This window comes from Carassius auratus, chromosome 13 (assembly GCF_003368295.1).
Source record: "Carassius auratus strain Wakin chromosome 13, ASM336829v1, whole genome shotgun sequence".
Lineage (NCBI taxonomy): Eukaryota > Metazoa > Chordata > Actinopteri > Cypriniformes > Cyprinidae > Carassius > Carassius auratus.
The window spans coordinates 12837175-12860907 of NC_039255.1; the positions used below are offsets into that span (position 1 = coordinate 12837175).

Consider the following 23733-nt stretch of genomic DNA (forward strand, 5'->3'; position numbering starts at 1 on the left):
TGTACAAAGTTGCATGTTCACTTCACTGTTGAGTTAGACATGGGTTTGATTAGATGATAAAAGGCCATTGAATGGCTTTGACACAGTAGATGATTTTATTTTTGGCTTAAATTTAGACCTATTTGGTCGTCATGGAACAAATTCACAAACTGGAAAATGGCAGTGTGGGATTGTGAGGGACAGTGTCTTCTGTCTCAGCGTCTGAGCAAATATTTCTCTTTGTTTCTGTAAATTTACGCAACACTGTAAAAACTGCAGTATTAACATTTTAAGTAAAATCTTAAGTCAAAACCTGAAGCAAAAAGTTTATAACAATGTTGTGAAAATACTCTTGTTTTCATCATTTAAACTGTTTGTGCATTATCTTTATTGTAAAGAAGTCAGTGAAATCTGTGGCGACTCACAGCAGAAGTCATTTTGCAGTTGCTATCCTTGTCAGACACACTGACATTCAAAGTCCAAATAGCTCACATGCACGCACACACTCGATAAATTCAGAGGATCAAGGTGCAGTGGGATTTTTTAGTGAATGCACGGTTCACATTAAGCAAAGTAGATTACAACCATGCTTTCTTCAGTTTGCTCGTCGTATTGCTGTCTTATTTCCTTTAAACAAAAAGACTGACTCTGTGACATTTACATGTTGTACTCTCCGTGTCATCTTTAAATGTGCACTTCCTTCCTGCAACACAGTCACAGAAGAAAAATGAGGTTTTGTCCCCTCAATTACTTGTAAATGTCACAGAGTGGATTTATTCAGTGTCCAGATTCACCTCATCGACTTTTTGAAGAGTGGACATCAGAAAATTATTATGTTAATGGGCCACTCATGTTTTTCCTGTATAGCTTATGCTTCAGTGTTGGGTTTGTTAGTTAGTTTTGTAAATCAGATATTGTTCCAAATATTATATATATACACACAGTACAGACCAAAAGTTTCGACACACCTTCTCATTCTTTATTTTCATGACTATGAAAATTGTAGATTCACATTGAAGGCATCAAAACTATGAATGAACACATGTGGAATTATATATGGAATTATATACATAACAAAAAAGTGTGAAACAACTGAAAATATGTCATATTCTAGGTTCTTCAAAGTAGCCACCTTTTGCTTTGATTACTGCTTTGCACACTCTTGGCATTCTCTTGATGAGCTTCAAGAGGTAGTCACCTGAAATGGTCTTCCAACAGTCTTGAAGGAGTTCCCCGAGAGATGCTTAGCACTTGTTGGCCCTTTTGCCTTCAGTCTGCAGTCCAGCTCACCCCAAACCATCTCGATTGGGTTCAGGTCCGGTGACTGTGGAGGCCAGGTCATCTGGCGCAGCACCCCATCACTCTCCTTCTTGCTCAAATAGCCCTTGATGCCTTCAGTGTGACTCTACAATTTTCATAGTCATGAAAGTAAAGAAAACTCTTTGAATGAGAAGGTGTGTCCAAACTTTTGGTCTGTACTATATATATGTATATGTAAAATGTCTCTAGTCTCTTGAAATGTGATATGACACTGTACCTGATTAATGAAGTAATCAAGTAAAGACAAGGAAGACTAATAATTATATTGTTCCTGTAGTTCAATTGGTATATCAAGCGCAAGGTTGGGGGTTTGATTTCCCGGGAATACATGATAGGTAAAAATGTATAGCCTCAATGCATTGTAAGTCGCTTTGGATAAATTTATTACATTTAATTTAAATTTATTGTTAATAGGTTTAATTTTACATTACCTGCTGCTTGTTTAGTTTTGTGGTGTGTGTGTGTGTGTGTGTGTGTGTGCGTGCGCACGCATGCATGCGCATGCATATCTTACACTTTCGCATAGTGCTCCAAGACTTCTGCCTGTCTGGTCAAACCGGTTTGAATTGCGTTCCTCTCTCTGTTACTGTTTAGCTGTTTTTGAGTTTGTTTGTTTTTTTTTAACAGGAGTGTGACATTTAGGAGATGTTAAAGGGAAGTTTAAGGCATGCTTTAGTCTTTACTGTCTATATTGCATTCCTTTTTTCTTTTTTTGTTCTACAGATATTACAGCATAGCTTAAGTTATTCCAAAAACAGTAGTATTTTTTAGGGAATCATTTCAGTGTGAAAGTACTAGGAGTGTTTTCTGTAAACATAATGTGCAAACTTTTCATACATTCTTCCTTAATTTATGCGTTAGGTTGTAACATCTCCAATGTTAGTGTGTACAGTATATGAGAGCATGATACAGTGCTTTGCAACATTCAGTGCCTGTGGGGAAATCTGTAATGTGGGTTGTCTTGTTACTCTTGCTGACGTAAAGAAGCTGCTCAGAGTATGTGCCGCCTCTTTGCTGTTTTCTGAGACTGAGATCCACAGCTCTGCTCTGAAGTGTGTCACCCACTCCATCTATCCTCCATTTATGAGAGATTTTCGTAAAATTGCAGTTTTATGCTGATTGAAAGATTGATAGATCCACTAGGCCTGTTAATTGGATAATATTTTTTAAACTGTTTTAACACTGCACTGATGATAGTAATATGAAGTGTTTTTTGAACACCAAATCAGCATTTGAATAATTTCTGATGGATCATGAGACTGAAGACTGGAGTAATGGCTGCTGAAAATTCAGCTGTGCCTTCACAAGAATAAACCTTAAAATATATTTGTGGCGAGTGGGGCGGGCCGAGAGGCGTGGGAATGAGGAGTGAGGCCAGGTGTAGTGATTGGAGATGAGCTACACCTGAGCCCACCGCTAGTATCGAGTCCCACGTAGGAGATGGAAGATATAAAACTGGAGTGACGACCGTGAAGGACGAGAGAGGACCAGGCCTGGGACATTATTTTATGTGGTTGCTTTTTATTTGCGCGCACCAGTCGTCCGCGAGGGCAGGTGCGCCGTTTTGTATTTATTTTGGATATTAAATGAGTTTTGATTGTGCGCCGGTTCCCGCCTCCTTCTTCCCGATGTATAGGAAGTTTGTATCATTACAATATTTAAATAGAAAAAAGTTGTTTTAAATTGCAATAATGTTTTACAACATTACAGTTTTACTCTATTTTAAACAAATGCAGTAAATAAATCTTTCCTATCTATCTATCTATCTATCTATCTATCTATCTATCTATCTATCTATCTATCTATCTATCTATCTATCTATCTATCTATCTATCTATCTATCTATCTATCTATCTATCTACTGCATACACATAAACACACACATGCACACACATATAATGTATCAATATCATATCAGCCATTACTTACTCTTTTTACATATTGTTACTAGTTGTGACTCACAATGATCCAAAAAAAAAAAAAAAAACTGTGAGAAGTGGACATCTTATCTGCTCATTTGAGGAGCATAAGTGACAGACTGAGTTTTCATTAGCTCTCTTAGTCACTCTGAAAGTAAAGACAGACGGCTCTAAAGTTTTACATGGCAACACAGTGGAGACTCGCTTGCCTAGTGACTGATGTTTTCTTTTATTACTTTTCAGTTCTGGGCAATACAAGTGAGATCATGTTCTAAAAATCTGCAGTAAAGCAACAGATGCATATCTGTCCACTTGTTTGACCGTCTTTAGTATTGTTAAACTTTGTGGTACGGTAAAGACTGTACAACAGGCACGGTTGAGGTACGGTACAGATCCAGCATGTGACAGTTTTACAGACATGTTATTTGGTTAGTTTTGAAGATGTCAGATGGTTGTCTGACCCCTGCAGCTTTCGCTCGGTGCTGTGTGAGAATGTGGCGTCTGGGCCTTCTCCATCTGTCTGTCTCAACCGCTCTCACTGTCTCACACATCCCTCTCTCTTATCTTTTCTCACACTGCCTCTTCTATATCTGTCTTGCCACTTTCCCGGTTTTATGTTAGTCTGCTTTACTTTCTTACTGTTTTGCTTGTTTGTTCAGTGTCATTGACCCTTCTTCAGGAGTTCCCATATAAATGTCACTCTAACTTTGCACTGCAACAAATTACAGCAGGTACAGAGTCCAGGTAGAAAGGATGGTTAAACGTGTGACGGAAATGTTTCTGTACAGTTTTTTTTTTGCTTAAAACCAAAGTTTGTTATTTTGTGATTCGATCATAGCTGGTTGGTTTGGTTCATGACTTAAAACTCTTAAAGACTTTTTAAAAATCCCTATGAGAAAAATAGCATTAACCAGTAGCATCATCTGCTTCATGATTGGTGTTGTCCTTTTTGGGTGTTTGTCTGCTATGTCTGATGCACCCATTTGCCATTAGTGCAACATGCATGTGTCTACATTCGTGCATTTATATCTGCAGGTGTTTGAGAGCTAGAGACAGCATGAGTGAGCGAGCGTGTAAGGGTGTGTTTGTGGGAATCAGTACCCTCCGGATCTGAAATAGCTGTGAGGGGGAGGGGAGCTCTGAAGCACAGGCATGGAAACGTGCAGATCCTGTTACAGGATCATAATATCACTGAAAACTGTGCTCTGTGCTCCATCCTCTCCGTTGCACTTGTTTGCCTGCTCACGCCATCCTTTCTGCTGCATTCTCTCACCCAATCTCCACCAGAACAACCAGTGCCAAAGCTCCGGTGTCACACCTGTCCCACATGTGCCGTATGTGTTGTGTGTAGGATTGGAACAGAACGTACAGCCTGCTTAGCAGCCCTGACATATTTCCAGACTCTGCTCTGACAACTCAGTCAGAGCTCTCCTTCCGAAAGGCCTCTCTTTTATTTTTTTACACTAATTCCACATTATCTGGTGCTGTGTTTCAGACACTTAGCTATCGACTGGAGTCGCAACCAGGGACTAAGTTATGCTTTTGAAGGTGTCCTTCAGAGGTGGTCTTCTGCAAGCCATTTTGTCAAACTCGATAAAGCCCATCTTGTGCCATAAACATTTTTTTGATGCTGTGTTTTTTCCTCTCCTTGGAGAGTTTTCACTCAGGGTCATTGCTCAGCACTGGTGGATTAGGGAGCAAAGAGACAGGTTGTCTGTTTATTAATGTCTCTCTGCATTAGGGAACACTGATTGCTGCCCCAGCACTTCTTACTAGAGGTCTTCACAGTGCACCCGAGACCCGTCGACCCCTATTTTTTAAATGATCAGCCGGGTCTGGGTTGGGTCCGAATCTATTACTTCGGGTCCTGGGTCTGTTCAACATTGTGTGTAATACCCGTGCGATTGGAGTCATCAGACTCGGAGAATACCCGGCTGTGATCGGACACTGCTTGTGTTTTTTGTAACTTGCAACTTGTAAAATTAGGAAAAGAAAAGTGTGAGCAAAAAAAAAGTGATCTCTCTCTCTCTTTCTCTCTCTCTCTCTCTCTCTCTCTGCTGTTAGAAGCAGAGCGTGCAGACTCAGAGTTAATGCAAGTGCACGCATGGTAATAATGGATACATTGGAATAACAAGTGGAATAACATGGATAACTTTCTTGTCAGAGGATTGTGATGCATCATAGGCAGTCAGGTACGAGGAAGAGAGACTACGGCTCCTTAAATTAGATAAGACAAAAAGTAAAAAAATAAATAACAGGTTTATTGATTTGTAATAGCAATTTAAGGTGGAATATGTGACAATCGGTTCCAGTCGGGTCTGTGTCTTCCCGGCAGTTTCGGGTCCAGCTTTCTAATAATAGAAGGGTCCAGGTAGGGTTCGGGTAGGCATTTCTCTGATCTATACGGATCCGGGTCAGTTTGGTGTAGTACATTATGGGTCTCTTTTGGGTTTGGGCACAAATTTTTGGACCCATGAAGACCTACATGGTTAATGTGTTCCGGCAATTGTTCCCGGGTCACTAGATTTTGCACTTTCACACTCCCAGTGATGACCCGGAATATGCGCGTGCTTTCACACACAACCCATAAAGGTCCAGTAAAGACACATGACATCAGGGTGTAACGTGTAATGTACGAGTCGAAAACACTAGGCACGTTAACTTTCACTGAATCTAGCGAACGATCTCAGCTTCAGCGCGGAAAGAAAGGAACTAACTGATCTTTGCGTTATTACAGTTTGCACATATTTTTTCATCGCAAACGTTGATCTGCCTTCAAAACACCCGGTAAAAGAGTCGCGCGATCAAAAGAGTCATCACTACGACAAGGCATTAGTTCTGGCTTTTGTTCACACAGCGCTCATTCCAGGACTGAAACCGGCAATGTTACTAGGTCCCCAACCCGGGTTCAAGAGGTTTCATTTCAGTCCTTGGTAGTGCAACTGAAGCAAACAATCAACTATGGGTGGCAAGCAAGCAGCAATCTCCCGCTCTCTCTAGCGAAGCCCACAAGAGAAGTGACTTAAACTGTAATTCGTCAACTTTTTATACAATCTATGGTGGCACAGCACTGTCTCTGGGATAAAGTTTTGGACAGGCACAAGTCAGGAGACAGATACATAAAAAAAGTCAAATACTTTATCAAAGCCTAGAATCACAGTGAAGTCTATTATTAAGAAAAGTATTGCTAGTTATGGGAAATTGAAGCTTTCTGAACTGTTTGAGGCTTTCATGAAATTATGCAGAGAAACAGTTAATTAACCAAAGCTTTTAACACAGTGTGCATTAGCAACATCTGGTGGTCAGACTTGGTTTCTCAACCAAATCTAACAAACCATTGCGGTGCAGAGGATGCAAGCATTGGCACAGTGTGTGATACAATAGAGCTTTGAAAAGTCTGGGAAGTTGTGGCCTAATGGTTAGAGAGTTTGATTCCCAACCCTAAGGTTGTGGGTTTAAGTCTTGGGCAGGTTATACCATGACTGAGGTGCCCATGAGCAAGGCACCGAACACCCAACTGGTCCCTGGGTGCCGCAGCATTAATGGCTGCCCACTGCTCCGGGTGTATGTTCACACGGCGTGTGTGTATGCACTTATGGGTTAAATGCAGAGCATGAATTCTGAGAATTCTTCATACTTAACTGTATGTCATGTCAATCACTTCACTTAAACTGTGTTGTAGCCTCGGTATCAATCGTCCCATCAATAGCTATTTGGTAGTTCTAGTTGGATCAGGATGTCACTCCAAAGTGGTTAAAAGAGCCCGAAGGAAACTGGTCAGAGAGGCTACCAAGAAGTCTAGAGCAACTCTGAAGCAGTTGCAGGATTTTATGACAAAAAGTGTTCATTGTGTGCATGTGAAAACAAAATCACAAATTCTCCGCAAATGTAGCTTGTATGAGAGGGTTGCAAGAAAAAAGCCACTCCTCAAGAAAGGCCACATGCAGTCATGACTGAGCTTTGCCAAAATGCACCTAGAAGATTCTGAGGCAGATAAGTATAAAACTTAAATGTTTGGCCTCAAGACCAAACAAGATATCTGGTGGAAATCCAATGCAGCTCAACAGCTAAATAACGGGATTTCTTCAGTAAAGCATGGCGGTGGTGATTATGGTGATTCCTGTTATGGGGGTGTTTCTCTGCAGCAGGGACTGGAGTACTTGTCAGGATAGAAGGAAAAATGAATGAGGCAAAATACTATCAAAATCTTGATAAAAATCTGCTGCCCTCTGTTAGAAAGTTGTCAATGGAAATAAGGTTTACCTTCCAACATGACAATGACCCAAAACACACAGCAAAACTGAGCACAAAGCAGCTGAAGGAGAAAAATGTGATTGTCCTTGCATGGCCCAATCAAAGCCCAGACTTTAACCCCACTGAAAATCTGTGAAATGACTTGAAGACTGCAGTCCCCAAACACTCACCCTCAAATTTAATTGAACTTGAGCAGTCCTGCAAAGAAGAGTGGGCAAATATCACAAAGTCTAGATGTGAAAAGTTAGCAGAGGCATATCCAAACAGACTAAAGACTTTACAAACAAAATACAGACACAATTTGATACTTTTTCCTACTCAGTGATTCAGATTTTTTTTTTTTTTTGACATGTTGGTGTTATATCTTTCACTTGGATGTCATAAGTTGCACTGAGTAAATACAGCTGGGTAAAACAAAAATTGTGTCCATCTTCATTTTCAGGATGCAAAGCAACAAAATGTGATTATTTTAAAGGAGGGTGGGGTTCATTCTTTTCTGTACCCACTGTATACTCATGCTTACACTTTTTCCAGGAGTGACCGGCCTAGAAACTCCCTGGCCAGTGCACTTCAGTTCTAAGGAGCAGAATGATACACACTTTGACCTTTCCCACTTAAGATGAAAGTAAAATGATGGAGCGAAGCAGAAGCAGTCAGAGGCACAATCAGAAAGAATGCGTAGGGTGGGGCGGCAGTGGCATTTGAGTGCTGCAGACAGTTGTATCCACTCCTCAGCTTGAGTCACAAGGATGCGTTCAGCTGCTGTGGCATTCCTCTGTGTGGAGTGCTGTGGGAAACTTTATTTTCTAGACACTTTCTTGAAAGCTTCAGACAATGGCATACAGTTCTAGGCCACTCTTGGTGAGTGACAGACTAAATAGTTTGTGGTACTCCATGATTTTTGCATGTTTTTTTTACAGTCACATTTGTGTCTGCCACTTTGAACCACTCATAGATCTGAACACAATTTGCAGTGACTTTTTAGATGCTTAGTGTAAGATGCTATCTTTATTATTTGAGTCATTCTTTGACTCATTTTCTGTTACTCATCCTTCAGATAACCTCTCGAAAACAGCCTGAAATTGCATCCTCAACTGTATTTTGAGCAAATTTTGGCAAAACTAGTACTCCTAAAGTCCTCCTAACATTTTTATTGATTTTACAATTTTAATATCTTTACTGTCTTTTGTGTTCATGTCTATGCCACTGTTTTATTTATTGATTTATTTGGTTATTTTTCCATTTCAAACTAATTTTAATGTTCAGGGCGTCAGTGGCTCAGTGGTTCATGTATGTTGTGTACAAACCAGAAGGTTGATGGTTCAATCCCCGGCTACAACTGACCAAGTGTCGAGGTGTCCTTGAGCTGGATGGCGCCTTGAATGGCTGACACCACAGTCGGTGTATGAATGAATGGGTGAATGTGAGACAACTTGTAAAGCGCTTTGGATGGGAATGGGGTCTGTTGAAAGTGCTATATAAATGCAGTCCATTTACCATCATCTCATGTCTTATATTTTTAAACATATCTCTTGATATTTTTTAATGGTGGGGTAAGTGATTTCTGGTAGCCAATGTTGACATTTGAAAAAAAAAAAATTTATTTGAAAGTATACTTTTTCCATAAACATACAGTAGCACATACTGAACTATACCAAAACCGCTACCGAACCGTGAAAAAATTTAACTGTTCCACCCCTAACGGCGATGAATGTCATTGGAGATGTTTAATCCACAAGCATTCTCTGCATTATTCCTGCTTGTTGGCGTTCACATCAATCCACAAGCCGGTCTTTTATTTTAGGCTATTTCATACAAATCAATATAAAAGCAATTATGCTATGTCTAACGTTATTTTACATTACTGACCATGGCAAATAAATTGCTATCCACGGTATCCACTCATGTTTAACTTTTTAGTCTGCTTGTTATGGTCAAAAAACAAACAAAAAAGGCATGTTTCGTCACTTTGTTGTTCTTACGAATAAAACACTGACACAATGATGAACAAGTACATTAACAGTCACAATTTTATTTATAAGTAAATGTTATTCCTTGATTTATCTTTGTAAAGAAATCTCATGCTCTCTGCTGTCTTTACCGATGACATCTTTACCTGTGTCAGCCACCGTAGCTTCTCTAAAGGGAGGGATGAGCGGGGAACTGAACCATTGGTTGCAATTCGCAACCTCATCCGCTAGATGCTGCTACAATTTACACACTGCACCTTTAATAAAGTCACATTATTATGTGCAAAAACCTAAATGAGACGGCCCATGATCACTAGATTTTATACCGGTGTTACTATAACGATTTTGTAAGTTGTGAACAGCAACCAAATATTGATAATGTGGAAGTTACTGCCTTTTGCCTTGGTGTGAATTCTCACATTTTGCAGACAATGCAAAGGCAGAGTATATTAATTTCAAAATAGGGGTAAAAAAAATCAAGTTTGAGCTCACAGTTTTTTAATGTATATAATTTTCATTACTAAAACATTAAACTGTTAAATTTCCAGTGTGCTACCTACAATAAATTTGGCTGGACAAGTAAAAAGTTTAAAGTCGTTTTTCTCAGTTTCACACTCTAGCGAGTTAAGGTCTTTTCCCTTTGTAGGCCAGAGTTTTCTAAAGCGTTTCTGAAAAATCGCTTGCCCCACCTTTAACTCAATTATTCACTCTGTCCCGGAGGATTGTAATCACAGGCAGTCAGGTACAAGAAAGAGAGACTACAGCTCCTTAAATTAGATAAGACAAAAAGTAAAACAGCATATGATTGTAAATCTTGTTTATTTGTTCACAAACTCTCCATCGTATGAATTATTTGTGTGCTCTGCATGTAAATGCCATGCTTTGGAATGCACATCCATCTCTAGCAGACGTAACCTGTTTTTCTGTCCAGCTAGTCGTTTATTGTTTTAGATTCAGCTCAGTGCAAGAAGAGAAACATTTCTTTCTTTAACTTTCTTCAGCCCCTCTTCTCCCCCAAACTCTCTCTCTCTCTCTCTCTCTCTCTCTCGTTCTCTTTGTCAACTCTTTGGGTGGATTCCCAGCTGACTGTGTTTGTCATGGTAACAGGCAGCAAGGCAACAGGCCCAGCCACTTGCACTTCCTGAGTGAGAAGGGCTGCCTGACAGATCTGCGTCTGCGCAGAGTGTGTGTATGTATGCTGGCAAGGATAGGGTGTGTGAGGCTGTCAGCCTGCATTAGGTTCAAGCACACTGCAATGCTGCCTACCGCTACCAGGCTTCATTTTATGTTAATGAGGGGAGGCCTCAGGAACGGTTTCCGTCTCTTTCTGTCTCACTCAACTCACTCACTCCTTGCTGCCTGTCTCTGCTTTGCTTGTGAGCTATAGAGAAGACTGATCTGTTGGTTTAAATGACTTGTACATGTTTTACTTCATAAATAACCATCATTCTGACCTTAAAGTCGGTGTGAAAACAATTTTTTTTCATTTAATACATATTCATGGTCTTTTTGTGAGTGATTCATTGGCACTCTTTGTTCTAAAGGAAAAAAAAATATTGGTCTTCATAATCTTTCATGAAAATTTAATAACTTCTGAGACCGCTTTCTTTTTCGCTGACATCACCAAGTCAGATGAACCATAGTCTGGTAAACACCATAATTATTGGTTGTACTGTCTTAAAGGGACAGTTGGTATTTTTTCCTCATTAAAAAGTTTTACATGCAGTTGCAAATGTAGTTTTTTTTATGTTTAAAATCATGTACACACATATAGTTGAAGAGTTCTATTCTATGAATCATCTTGTCACATGATCCTATTCTGAAGGAATAGCTTTTTCATCACAGGAATAAATTACATTTTAAAATCTGTTCAAATACAAAACTGTAAGGAGCATAAGAGACTTCTTTCAAAAACATAAAAAATTATCTTACCAACCCCAAACTTTTGAATGTTAGCGAATATTGCAGTGAAGGATTAAAAAAAGAGTTGGTGAATACTGTTTTATACGTACTAGAGTTTTAAAGAATGAATAAAATGTAAGAATCTAGCTCAACTGGAAGTGTATGGTGCAATAACTTTCAAGGTTATGGCTTCAGTTCTCAGGAAACACACATCCCATACTGATCAAATGTGCGGCATAATTTAAATACAGTTAAAGTCACTTTAGATAAAAGCCAAATGCGTAAAATAAATTTAAATGACTACTTCATAACATAACAGAAACCTTTCATCAAAGGAACTTTTTCTTAGCTCCCACAAACATGCAAGTCACGCTAAGTTGAAAGCACAGTGAAACAGTCCAGTGTACAACTTTGTTTTTCAGACCAGCTGTCAATAGTGTCTGCACAACCTCAACGCTTAGACCCTTCTTTTTCCTCTCTCCTTGCAGAGCAATGGTGAATTAGTGTACTGTAATATTACAGTGGCTCATGCGATCTGTTTTAAATCTCAAAGCAGGAAACTAGTGCTACAGTAGATGAGAACACAGCTGCCTAACATGCAAAGCTCAGCATAGGACGCACACTCCTCGCTCCTCCTCTCTGTCCCCCTTTTCTACCAAACACTCAGCTGGATCTTGTCTTCCTGCAGCCAGCATGTGTTTAAGCAGGGAGTGATCAGGGCTTTGCGCTCGTGTGACACATTCTTACTGTGAGTACTTACTGAAAGTCTGACACACATTTGCCTTCCACCTCGCTGCAGCAAGGCTAAGGAAGGAGTAGTCAGAGCTGTATTCCTGTAAATGCTCCTGCAGTAGCTGCTCATGCAGTTTACAGTTATTTCCAGCAGCACGTCTTTCCCCATAAATAAAGGGTGAATTCCTGTGCTTCGATACTGTTGTCGCTAATGTCCTGTTCAAGATGCGGTGATTGCTTCCATATTACATAGTGTGTTCCCATATTGTTACCTTATCTGTTTGGCACATTTGTAACATGAGGCATTTTGGTCTCTTTGCAATAAATGCACAGAGACTGTACTGACTCTCACCTCAGCGGCGGCTCCGAATGCTAATATGACAACAGCTTGCAGGCCAGTGTCATAGCAACCAAGCTTCAAGCCACAAATCTGTGTATCAAAACAATTTCTTGTATTTTTAAGTCTATTTGGTCAGCTGGGTCATACCAGCTGTTTTGTTTGTATATGTTATTCATCTTTTGGTTATATAGTTTCAAGCATGTTTTTATGAAAATGGCCATTTATAAAACACTTTTACAAGATTTTTTTAATCATCAAAATGTTGATCCAAGATTTAGTGATGGTCCGGTCCTATTTCCCCTGGCACTTTCTGTACTTTCCTGTCACCTTCTTCATTATGATTTCAAATAAAGTCAGAAAAGCCAAAAAAAAAAACTGTTCTAATGTCCAATTTCTGTGAACTAGTGGCAGCCAGCAGAATAACAAAAATAATGAAACGGTTTCCACTAACACTCCCCTAACTGCCATTAGTCAGGTAAACCACTGGCCCCGCCCCCGAACTCACCTCATTGGTTGAGTCAGTGCTGTTATGTTGGACAAGTCCGAATTCTCAAACAAACAGAGTAACGTTTCAATAATGTCACAGTTTTATACTTTTCAGCAGAATCAAATAAAATGCTTTCATCAAATTCTCCTTGGAAACTTGTACCTATGTGTCAGGCATTTATTACATAACATGAAATAAACCTAAAACAAAACAAAATAATTATATTGTGAACGATAAACCCATCTGAATTTGAAATTATGAAAAATATAAATATTACTTACATTATTTTGTTGTCTGTATTGTAAATCAGTGTTTCTGCCATGTTTCAACTGAATTCTCCCAATCCAATGTCACAGTTCAGCAACTCGTGTAGAATTCCTAGTTTCCCGATTGTAAATGTGATTAACTTCATTCATGTGTTCAGAACTCATAATTATGGTACTTAGAACTTCACTTGAAGGGCAAATAACCTAAAACTGGCTAACTTGTTGTCTCTGCATGTTCAACTCCCATGGAGAAAGTATTTTACCATAGAAAGAATTACACACTTAGACCTTAATAATCTCAGGTTCTAGAAATGTGTATATTTGACATTTTGACCATTAGTTATTATAGTTATTTTATTTTTATATGGAACAAGTGTTGAGTCATAAGAGAGATAAACAGCAATGTGTAATAAGGTTACGAATGGCTGTGTTGCTAACACGCTCTCTGTCTCTCTTTACTTTCCAAGCAGATATATGTTGGGTAAAGGCGCAAAGCGGAAACTAGATGAGGATGAAGAGGGCCTGGAAGGCAAAGCGCTGGCGGCAGGGGCCGGGGCCGGAGCGATGGCCGAAGGGCTCTCGAAGGTCTCCTACACCCTGCAGAGGCAGACCATCTTCAACATGTCTCTGGTGAAGCTGTATAACCACCGGGCCCTCACCGAGCCCAGCTTGGAAAAGCGTGTACTCATCAACAACATGTTGAGGCGCATCCAGGACGAACTGAAACAGGAGGGCAACCTGCGGCCGCTCTTCTTCCCACCTTCCCCTCCACCCGATGACCCCGTGGATGAAGGTTTCCGCGAGGTGCAGCCTGCTTTCAGTGTGTTGTCCATGGTAGCTCCGCCGCTGTCTCAGTCGCCGGCACACTCCTCTCCGGTCCTTACATCGCCATCATCAGGGCTGTCAAACCCAGCGCCTGTGGAGGCCTGTCTCACCCCAGCTTCACTTTTAGAGGAGGACAGTGTCACGCTTTGCACATCACCCTCTCCACTCGCTCCTCCTCTTCCGCCAACTCTTCCCAGACTCCCTTCATCTGTGGCCAGAGACAGCTTCTCTTCTGCCTTGGATGAGATTGAGGAGCTCTGTCCTTCACCTTTACCTATAACTACATCAGCGCCTGATGCTACCTCCCCCTCATCCCTTACAGTGCCCCTCCAAATGCCGATGTGCCCCCCCAGCCTAAACTCAGGGGCCTTGGACTCCAAAGACTGCAGTAAGCACTGCAGCCCAAAGCTTAATGGGCTGGTCCCTAACACACCAGATACTCTCCCTCCTAACAGCCTGGACATGAGCACCTCACCCTCTGCCTCGTCCTCAGGATTTTTGACAGATCTGGCCCTAGACGACATTCTGTTTGCAGACATTGACACTTCCATGTATGACTTTGACCCCTGCACCTCGTCCTCGGGTGTGGCCCCCACGAAACTGGCGCCCATGGTGACAGCGGACGAGCTCCTCAAGACTCTTTCACCCTACAGCGCTGCCGCTCCTGCTGTTGGTTCGAACCAGCCTTTCAAAATGGACCTCACCGAACTGGACCATATTATGGAGGTGCTTGTGGGATCATGACAAGGTTTGGAAGGGAACTGGGGAAAAAAATGCAAAACCAATTAAAGAGTTTTTACACATGAACTGAGAAAGAAACTGAAGAATTACATTGTGAGTGTTTGTGGGCTTTTTGTACAGTTTTGTGTTCGTTTTGTTTTTTGAAGACAAAGAAAATTGTCCATTTTAATGGTGATGTTGCCCAGTACTACTTCTCAACACTGTGCATGCACTATGCTTGCCTTTCCCAAAATAGAACATGAAGAAATCTTATGGAACACACTTTGGCTTCTGGCAGATCTGAGTGCCTTCATCATTTATGACCACTTGGTAAATTCCTGTTTGTTTGTCTTGTCTCATTTTTCTCATCACCATTTCTAATGGAACATGATGGATTATCAGAGGAGTAGCATCTCTCTTTCCCCTTCTCAGTATACAGGTGCAAGAACGTGCAACGGCAGCCTATTTTCAATTTTTTCTCTCATTTTCACAAAGCACAATTTTTTTAAGAGAGCAACTTGGTTGTTTTATGTTAATGTTATTTTTTTTCTATTCAGAGCTGTTTTATTGCTTTTTAGTAATATTTAAAGTATTCTGTTAAAATGTGGTAATTTATTATTTTTTGTCTGCTTTCATTTTAACATGCATTAAAGGGATAGTCCACCATTTACTCACCATAATGTCCTTCCAGACCTGTATAAGTGTCTTTCTTCTGTAGAAAATAAGATATAAAAAAAAAAAAAATTCCATAATGACAGTCAATGGGGTTCAGTGTTGTTTTGCACCCTGTTTAACTGTCTTTAAAATAGCTTTTCATGTTTCACAGAAGAAGTAAAGTCATACAGGTTTGGAAAAACATGGTGAGTAAATGATGATAGGATATTAATTTCAGGTGAACTACCCCTTTAAGCTTCATTTAGTAAAAATTATACATTAATGAAATATACACATTTATGGAATATGCTTTACTGCATTGTCTTATACATGGATGTGTGTAGTGGTCAGATATTTACAGTCACCCAAACAGATTTCTTGTGAACTGCCATACTGGCTCAGATTCCATGTGTTTACATCTCAGCTGGCAATAAGTGAACATTTATTCTGATGCACATTGTTTTACAGATACATTTCTTTGATAAGGCAATGCTAAAACCCTTTATGCTTCAAATAACATATGCAATCAGTGCTTTTCTGATCAGTAATAAGCAAACTGTCCACTTTCCTCAGCCATTTTTATCTGTGTCAAGGCATTGTTGTAACTTCCCCTTTTTAGCCTTTGCTTTGGTTTTATTTCATCACTCAGTGAGTGGCTGGTTCAGTTTTAATTCTGCACTAATGCACAACAAGATGATCTATGCATGTTTGATCATGCAAAATGGGGGAAAACTGTACCGGACAACAAAGTTTGTGGTTGCTATTCAGTTGATTCATTATCATCTGTTTGCCAAACATTTCTTTCATATGCGTCTCTCACCAGTACAAAGGTACATTTCTGTTAACATACTAATGCATGCAGGATTATAGCTCATAATTGTACAGATGTCAGATGGTTTTTGTATGGTTTGTTCATCGTATTTCATCAAATTTATACCATTGTGTGTTTGAGTTTTATTAATGGGAATCTGTTCATGTTCCAGTCAGACTCTCTCTCTGTTGCCCTGCTGGGTTTTAGTGTCGTTTGGCCAGTAGAAATGGTCACATTACATTTTGGTGGAGTACATTTGGGGGAGTTTTGTTATGAACAGGTATGATGGGAGAGTATTCTGCATGTATATGCAATAGACAGCACAGTATAAACCACTGATGTTGATCAGATTAGGTTTGGAAGGATTATTTTATGTGCACCTCACATGAAAGAAAAGGGACCATTTATCATATCAGCTGTATTAGTTTGACATGCTTTCACACGGTAAACTAGCTTACAATAATAATGTTAGATATACATACCGACAAACACTGTGCATAATACGCCGTCCTGGTGAGAATCAATTTAAAAAGTAGAGTGCAGTGTCAGAGACAAAAGAAAATGTGTATTTTTAAATGAAATCTTATTTCCTATACAAGTGTGACCATTAATAATCTGGGATTTGAACTTCCTGTCGTGAAGACGTAAGATTTAGATTTGTTACTGCCCAGAGTTCAAAAGAGAGATTGCCTGAGAATTGAAAACATGAGTGAATGAGAGCCGAGTGGACAAATCTATGGAATCAAAACAATGATTAATATTTCTTATAGGATTTTGGATTTGGAGTGCTTGTTTTGTTTTAAGTTATTTATTTTTGTTTCCTGTGTAAATATATTTATTTTTGTTAAGATAACATCCAGATTGTAATTTGTACAGAATATGAGATAGGAATGTATTATGCTTATGGGAATGTATCACTGCTTATTAATTGGGGTGGAAGCCATTTTTTTCCCGTCTTGTTTAATAATGCATTATTTTGTGTCTGTTTATTTTATTGTATTATAATTTGGGGTGGTGTTTGTGCTAGTCGTCTAGGTCAACACTCCCTGCCCTTATTTAATTATAAGTATTTAATGTTTTATATATTTCAGATTGTGTGCTAGGAAAAGGTTTGTGAAGCAATACTTTATTCTCTACAAACTTCAGAATTTCAATCTTCCAAAGCCTATTTCTGGGAAAATCTTTTTGATAACCCTCAATGCCAAATGAAAAGAAGGGCAGCATGATTTCTGATGATATTGATTGTTGTTGTTTTTTAATGGTGTCTCACTGTCCCATGGTTCAGGCCATATATTCTGGGAAGGTTAAAGTGGTTTCAGGATAGTGACCACCGTGATTATTCATGTGTGTGTGTGTGTGTGTGTGTGTGTTTGTGTGTGTGTGTGAATGAAAAGGAGAGAGAAAACGTGGTGGAGGGTTTTCTGCTCATTAAGAAAGGCTGTATCTTCAGGCCTTGGAGCTGTGCCTTTTTCTATGCAATATTACGAACACGTTCATTTTGAGAAAAATAACCCATCAACTGATGATCACTGTATTTGCATCAAGGTGTGGACTGTAGAATATATCAAATATGGACATGTGTCCATGAATTTGAAACAGTCTTACTTTTCTAGTTTCATACCATACAATAAATGGATAAAAATTACATTCTGCATTTGTTTTCCTTATTTTCCATCACACTAAAGCATGCCACTATTAAAATATAGTGAGTGCATACACTCTTTAAAATTATGGTTCTTTATTAGGATCTTTACAACCTTTTCATTGTAGAAAATGGTTCTTCGGGCTGCAAAAATGTCTTCACACTAAGAAAAAAATTGTCATTTTAAGAACTGTTCCATAAAGTTTGTTTAGAGAACCTAAAATGGCTCTTTTACCACAAATGAACAGGTAAGCTGTATAATTGAGCTGCCCTGCATGAAGCAGCGGACATTTCTCCGCATCAACAGTTGCCTCCATTTTGCATCTATGACTCATGAGCTGGTAGCAGGAGTCTATTTCCAGTATTGGGGCCGCACAGCTGTGTAGCAGGGACAGTTTTAGCATGTGGCAGTGTCTGTGTAAAGTGTAGGGGGATGGCCGGCTCAAAACATGGCCCAACTGATCTCAGGTCAACATGAATGTTTTTTCCCCAGTGGATCATGTTGTTTTTTATGAGAGTGGTGAGTCAGTGTATGAGCTGTAGGATCACTCATGCTGACCATCTCACTTTTACTATGTTTTTCTTTCCTTTATCTAAAACAACTTTAGCTGTTTCTCAGTTCAGCTCTATGCGGACACAACCTTAATCCTGTACTGTTAAAAAGGGCTTGTGTTCATTTTCCGATCTGTTAGCAGGTGAAATATTTGCCTTCTCATACTGTATTGTTTTCAGTAAGTGTTATGGGTCTTGTGTCATAAAGCTGATTAATATGCTTTGGTTAGCATCTGTCCTTTCCCTTCAACCTTCTTTGTAGGCCCACTTTTATCCACATGAAGAAATGGGTCAAACCAAAGAAAAGAAAGAATGTGTTTCCTAACTGCAGCTCACAGTAATGCATGACTGGAAGGTGCTGTAATGTTTGCAGTTTTGTTAACTACAGTCAAAATGACTGACAGGCAGGGTGCACCTCAAAATCTTCATATTCTAAAAATTATTATTATTATTATTATTTAAATTATATATACTGTATATATATATATATATATATATATATATATATATATATATATATATATATATATATATATATTTGACATTTTATCCATTCTTATGTATTAATTAATTCATGTTAACATAGATCGGTATATTTCTTTTTTAACCTCTTAACAGTCAATTCTAGTAACACTCACTTTTCAGGATCCAGTCATTGATGGATAAAAGTTCCATCCTATATTTCCCACTTGAATACCCTGTTTACTTGCAAATATCTCTGAATAAAAAGTAAAAATACAATAAAAACCTTGTCAAGTTTCACAATAACTTGAATGATTCTTTTTTTCTTTTATATTTATTTTTAAGGAGGTGGGTGGTCTTCAAGCAAAAATAAAGAGTGATTTTTCATGACACCATTGACACTCCTGTCTGATGGACCAGTATCATGACAAGACAGGTCCTACCTCTCCATTAGCTATCAGTTATACGAAGTACACACAAACAACAGTAATTTAAAATACAAATCCAAAAAAGTTGGGACACTGTACAAATTGTGAATAAAATTAGAAGTTTCAAATTTCAATATTTTATTCAGGATACAACATAGATGACATATCAAACGTTTAAACTGAGAAAATAAGTTGATTTTAATTTTCATGGCATCAAAAAAGTTGGCACAAGGCCATGTTTACCACTGTGTGGCATCCCCTCTTCTTTTTATAACAGTCTGCAAACATCTGGGCACTGAGGAGACAAGTTGCTCAAGTTTAGGAATAGGAAAATATCCCATTCTTGTCTAATACAGGCTTCTAGTTGCTCAACTGTCTTAGGTCTTTGACGCATCTTCCTCTTTATGATGTGCCTAAAAGAGATGATGTCTGGATGGGAGCATATGTTGTTCTAGAACTTGGATATACCTCTCATGTAACCCCATACCAACAGAGATGCATGCTTCTGAACCGAGTGCTGATAACAACTAAGGTTGTCCTTGTCCTCTTTAGTCCGGATGTCATACCGTCCCAGTTTTCCAAAAAAGAACTTCAAATTTTGATTCGTCAGAACAATGAGCCTTGGCTCAGAGAAAACGCCTGCGCTTCTGGATCATATTTAGATATGGCTTCATTTATGACTTATAGAGTTTTAACCAGCAATGGCACAGTGGATTGTGTTCACCGACAATGTTTTCTTTAAGTATTCCTGAGCCCATTGTGATTTCCATTACAGTAGCATTCCTGTATGTGATGCAGTACTATCTAAGGGCCCGAAGATCACGGGCATCCAGTATGGTTCTCTGGCCTTGACCCTTACGCACAGAGATTGTTCCTGATTCTATGAATCTTTGGATGATATTATGCACTGTAGATGATGGTAACTTCAAACTCTTTGCAATTTTTTCTCTGAGAAACTCCTTTCTGATATTGCTCCACTATTCTTCGCCGCAGCATTGGGTGAATTGGTGATCCTCTTGACTTCTGAGAAACACTGCCACTCTGAGAGGCTCTTTTTATACCCAATCATGTTGCCAATTGATCTAATAAGTAGCAAATTGGACCTCCAGCTGTTCCATATATGTACATTTAACTTTTCCGGCCTCTTATTGCTACCTGTCCCAACTTTTTTGGAATGTGTAGCTCTCATGAAATCCAAAATGAGCAAATATCTGGTATGACATTTCAAAATGACACACTTTCAACATTTGATATGTTATCTATATTCTATTGTGAATAAAATATAAGTTTATTAGATTTATAAATTATTACATTCCTTTTTTACTCATAATTTGTACAGTGTCCCAACTTTTTTTGAATCGGGTTTGTATGTATTTAATTGCTTAATATACACTATAAAAAAAAGGTACAAAGCTATCCCTGGAGTGGTACTCTAAGATACAAAAGTTAATCTTTGTATCTTATTTATCCCTAAATAGAGCATGCAGTATCACTGCTTTAAAATTAAATATCAATATACTTTTGAAAAAGCAAATCTATAAAGCTGGTGGGGCAGCTGTGGCCTAATGGTTAGAGAGCCGGACTAGTTACCGGAAGGTTGCTGGTTTGAGTCTCGGTGCTAGCAGGAGTTGTTGGTGGGGGGAGTGTAAAAACAGTGCTCTCTTCCACCCTCAATACGCCTGGCTGAAGTGCCCTTGAGCAAGGCAATGAACCCCTAGTTGCTCCTTGGACACTGGATATATACCTGCCCACTGCTCTGGGTGTGTGTTCACTTCTCACTGCTGTGTGTGTGCACTTGGATGGGTTAAATGCAGAGCAACAATTCTGAGTATGGGCTACCATACTTGGCAAATGTTGCGACTTTCACTTTTTCACTTACACTAATCAGTATCTGTGTGCTATACTAGTATATAAGCTAAATGAAACGCACATCAATGGTCATTATAACATAGTTCAAGCAACATATCATAATGAGATTTTGTAGAATCGTAAGAAAGCAATAAAAAAGGGAATTCATCAAAGTTTTTTCGGCCAATAGGATCATTTGGGGTCCTACGGACCAGGTTTGCCAACACGCTTACAGGCTCTGTCCCAGCTCACATACCCATGTAAATCTCACGCCAAATTAGCCACCGTGCTTGTGATATGAAACAGTCTCGGCTTTGAAATTTTGTATGTTTTAATACGAAATTTAAACAAAAGATACAATGTTTTTGTACACTTAATGTGGCATAAACCATAAAATGTAGCACTTCAGTTAAAGCCAGAGCCTTTGTAAAAAATTAAATTAAATGAGAGGTCGAAAGTAACCTGCCCTTGCAGCTGCATTTCTAATTTGATTCTGCTCAGTTCACAGGCCATGAAGCGGACAGTCTTCCTTGTTTCTGTGGAGGCACAGTGAGAAAGAGAGAGAAGAAAGAAGAATGAGAGAGACTGCAAGAGCCTTGCTCTCTCCTCCCCTTCTCCCTGTCAGGTTGGCTTTGTGCAAGTATCTGAATGATCTTGTTCTGCTGTGACCACGGAGGGAAAGAAGCCACACCTTCTCTCCGCCAACCACAAGCTCAGCTCAGCAGGCACACAAGCAGTTGCACTTTTATATAACACACACACACACACACGCACACACACCAGCCCATAGCTGCTCCCTCTGGCTGGAATTTGAATCGTGTGTTACAGCGGCATCTTCACCCATCCTCTGAAGAATAGATGGTAATGCTTTATTTACAGCGTCCATGTTACAGATATCACATTACTGCACTTGATTACATAGTTATGGTTAAATTCATCATTATTGTTCTATAAATATACATACATTAATATATCTGCAGAATCTGGACAGTCTGGTATTCATTGGCTTAATTTTTGACTTTCAAGAAAAAATGTCAAATTATATTTCAGTTTTCAGGACAGGAATAATTTAACCAATTTACACTAAATAATACACTGTTGTCTTTTTCAAAGATGTCGTCTTGTACCTTTATAAAACTATTGTGAGAACTGAAAGTAAGGCTGAATGTAATGTTTAACAGTATAATAATAGTAAACATTTGAAATACATAGAGGATAAATATTTGACATATTTGAATACTGATACATTAAGCATACGCAGATTGAAAGTTGAGCAAATGACTCAACTCTGAAGTTGAGAAGTTAGAGAACTTTCCCAATTTGACATAATTTAAAATGCATTAGCTACAAAATACATAGTTATACATCATCTACATTACACACCAAAATCAACAGTAATCACCATTTCTTTAAAGTCCCCATGCTTCCTCAAGCATAGCAAATTAATTTTTTGAAATGTAATGGGTTATGGGTATTCCCCCATTGTGGGATACTACAAGACAAGGACCATCCAATCATGCAATATCCACATTATTTGTTTGTTTGTTTCTTTATTCATAAAGTAGTTTATAGTTTTACAACATGCATTGATTTGATTTTAAAATTCTGAATTTTTATTTTATTAATTGTCAAACACACACTGTGAACATTGAATTTACTGTTAAAAAAGCTTGAGTTAAGTAAATTCAATTAAATGATTCATTATTATTTAGCAATAATAAATCATATTTTTTACTTGATCAATGTAAAACGTAATAAATTAATAAATGCTATTTTAAATATTTTTTTAAAGTTACCTGAAACACAAACAAGGACTGAATTAAAACAATGATGGATAATTTAAGATTTCAAGGCATCAGACATACAGACCCCACAGTTTAGAAGTTTCACTAGAATGAAAGTTTGCCATATAACAGTGAGCTTATGCCGGGTTACATTTGTATCGAAGGTCATGGAGAGTTAATTATTATGAAGGACACTGAGCCCTAAAGGATGGAGCCAAGACTGTCAGACTTGCATGGATTTTTAAACCTATTGTGTAACACAGGGTTTACTATCAGACACTTCAAAAAAAAAAAAAATTATATGGTGTGTTGCTGTGAATGAGTTTGTAAAATTTTGGCAGACGTGTGATTGTAAATATAGTTCATGTGATCTTGTATTTGTGTGTGTGTGTGTGTGTGTGTTGAGGGGAAAGAACAGGAAGTAAGAAACAGACCACACACACCTGCTATATAGAGAGAGTGGGTGTGAGGAAGTGTGTGGGAGCTTGACATTCACAAAATAACACATAATAAGCATATTAAAACATATTCAGTAACGCAACGAGACAGAGAAAAAGAAACAGATTGCAAATATTCATATGGTGGAAGCAGATTCGAAGAAAGATCTTGAATATGACATCCTAAATACTAAGCTTATTACATCTGTTCACTGGATGTTTATTCCTTTAATGCCCGGAAACACTTTTAGACATCCAACAGCATTTTCTACAGGTGATGTTTAATGTCAGTTAGAGGATCATACATTGGCGTCATGTGTGGCAGGTGGGTGAGTTGTCCAGCAGGCCCAAGCAGGCACGATCAGAGCATGGCGGGCAGTGCCAGGGCTATCTGTGGTGCT

The 23733-nt window shown here is 38.8% G+C and overlaps 1 protein-coding gene across 3 annotated transcripts in view; it reads left to right on the forward strand.

The window, feature by feature from the left end:
* Window positions 1-17824, forward strand: part of LOC113112724 (SERTA domain-containing protein 2-like) — a 36233-nt gene extending 18409 nt beyond the window's left edge. For 2 of the 3 annotated variants that reach the window (XM_026278509.1, XM_026278506.1), the window contains exon 2: window positions 13640-17824. In XM_026278509.1, the coding sequence (XP_026134294.1) occupies window positions 13644-14738 (1095 nt within the window). In that variant the 5' untranslated portion in view covers window positions 13640-13643 and the 3' untranslated portion in view covers window positions 14739-17824. Of the gene's footprint in view, window positions 1-13636 lie in introns of all 3 variants that reach the window. The other variant, XM_026278508.1, reaches the window with a different exon arrangement.
* Window positions 17825-23733: the final 5909 nt, after the last annotated feature.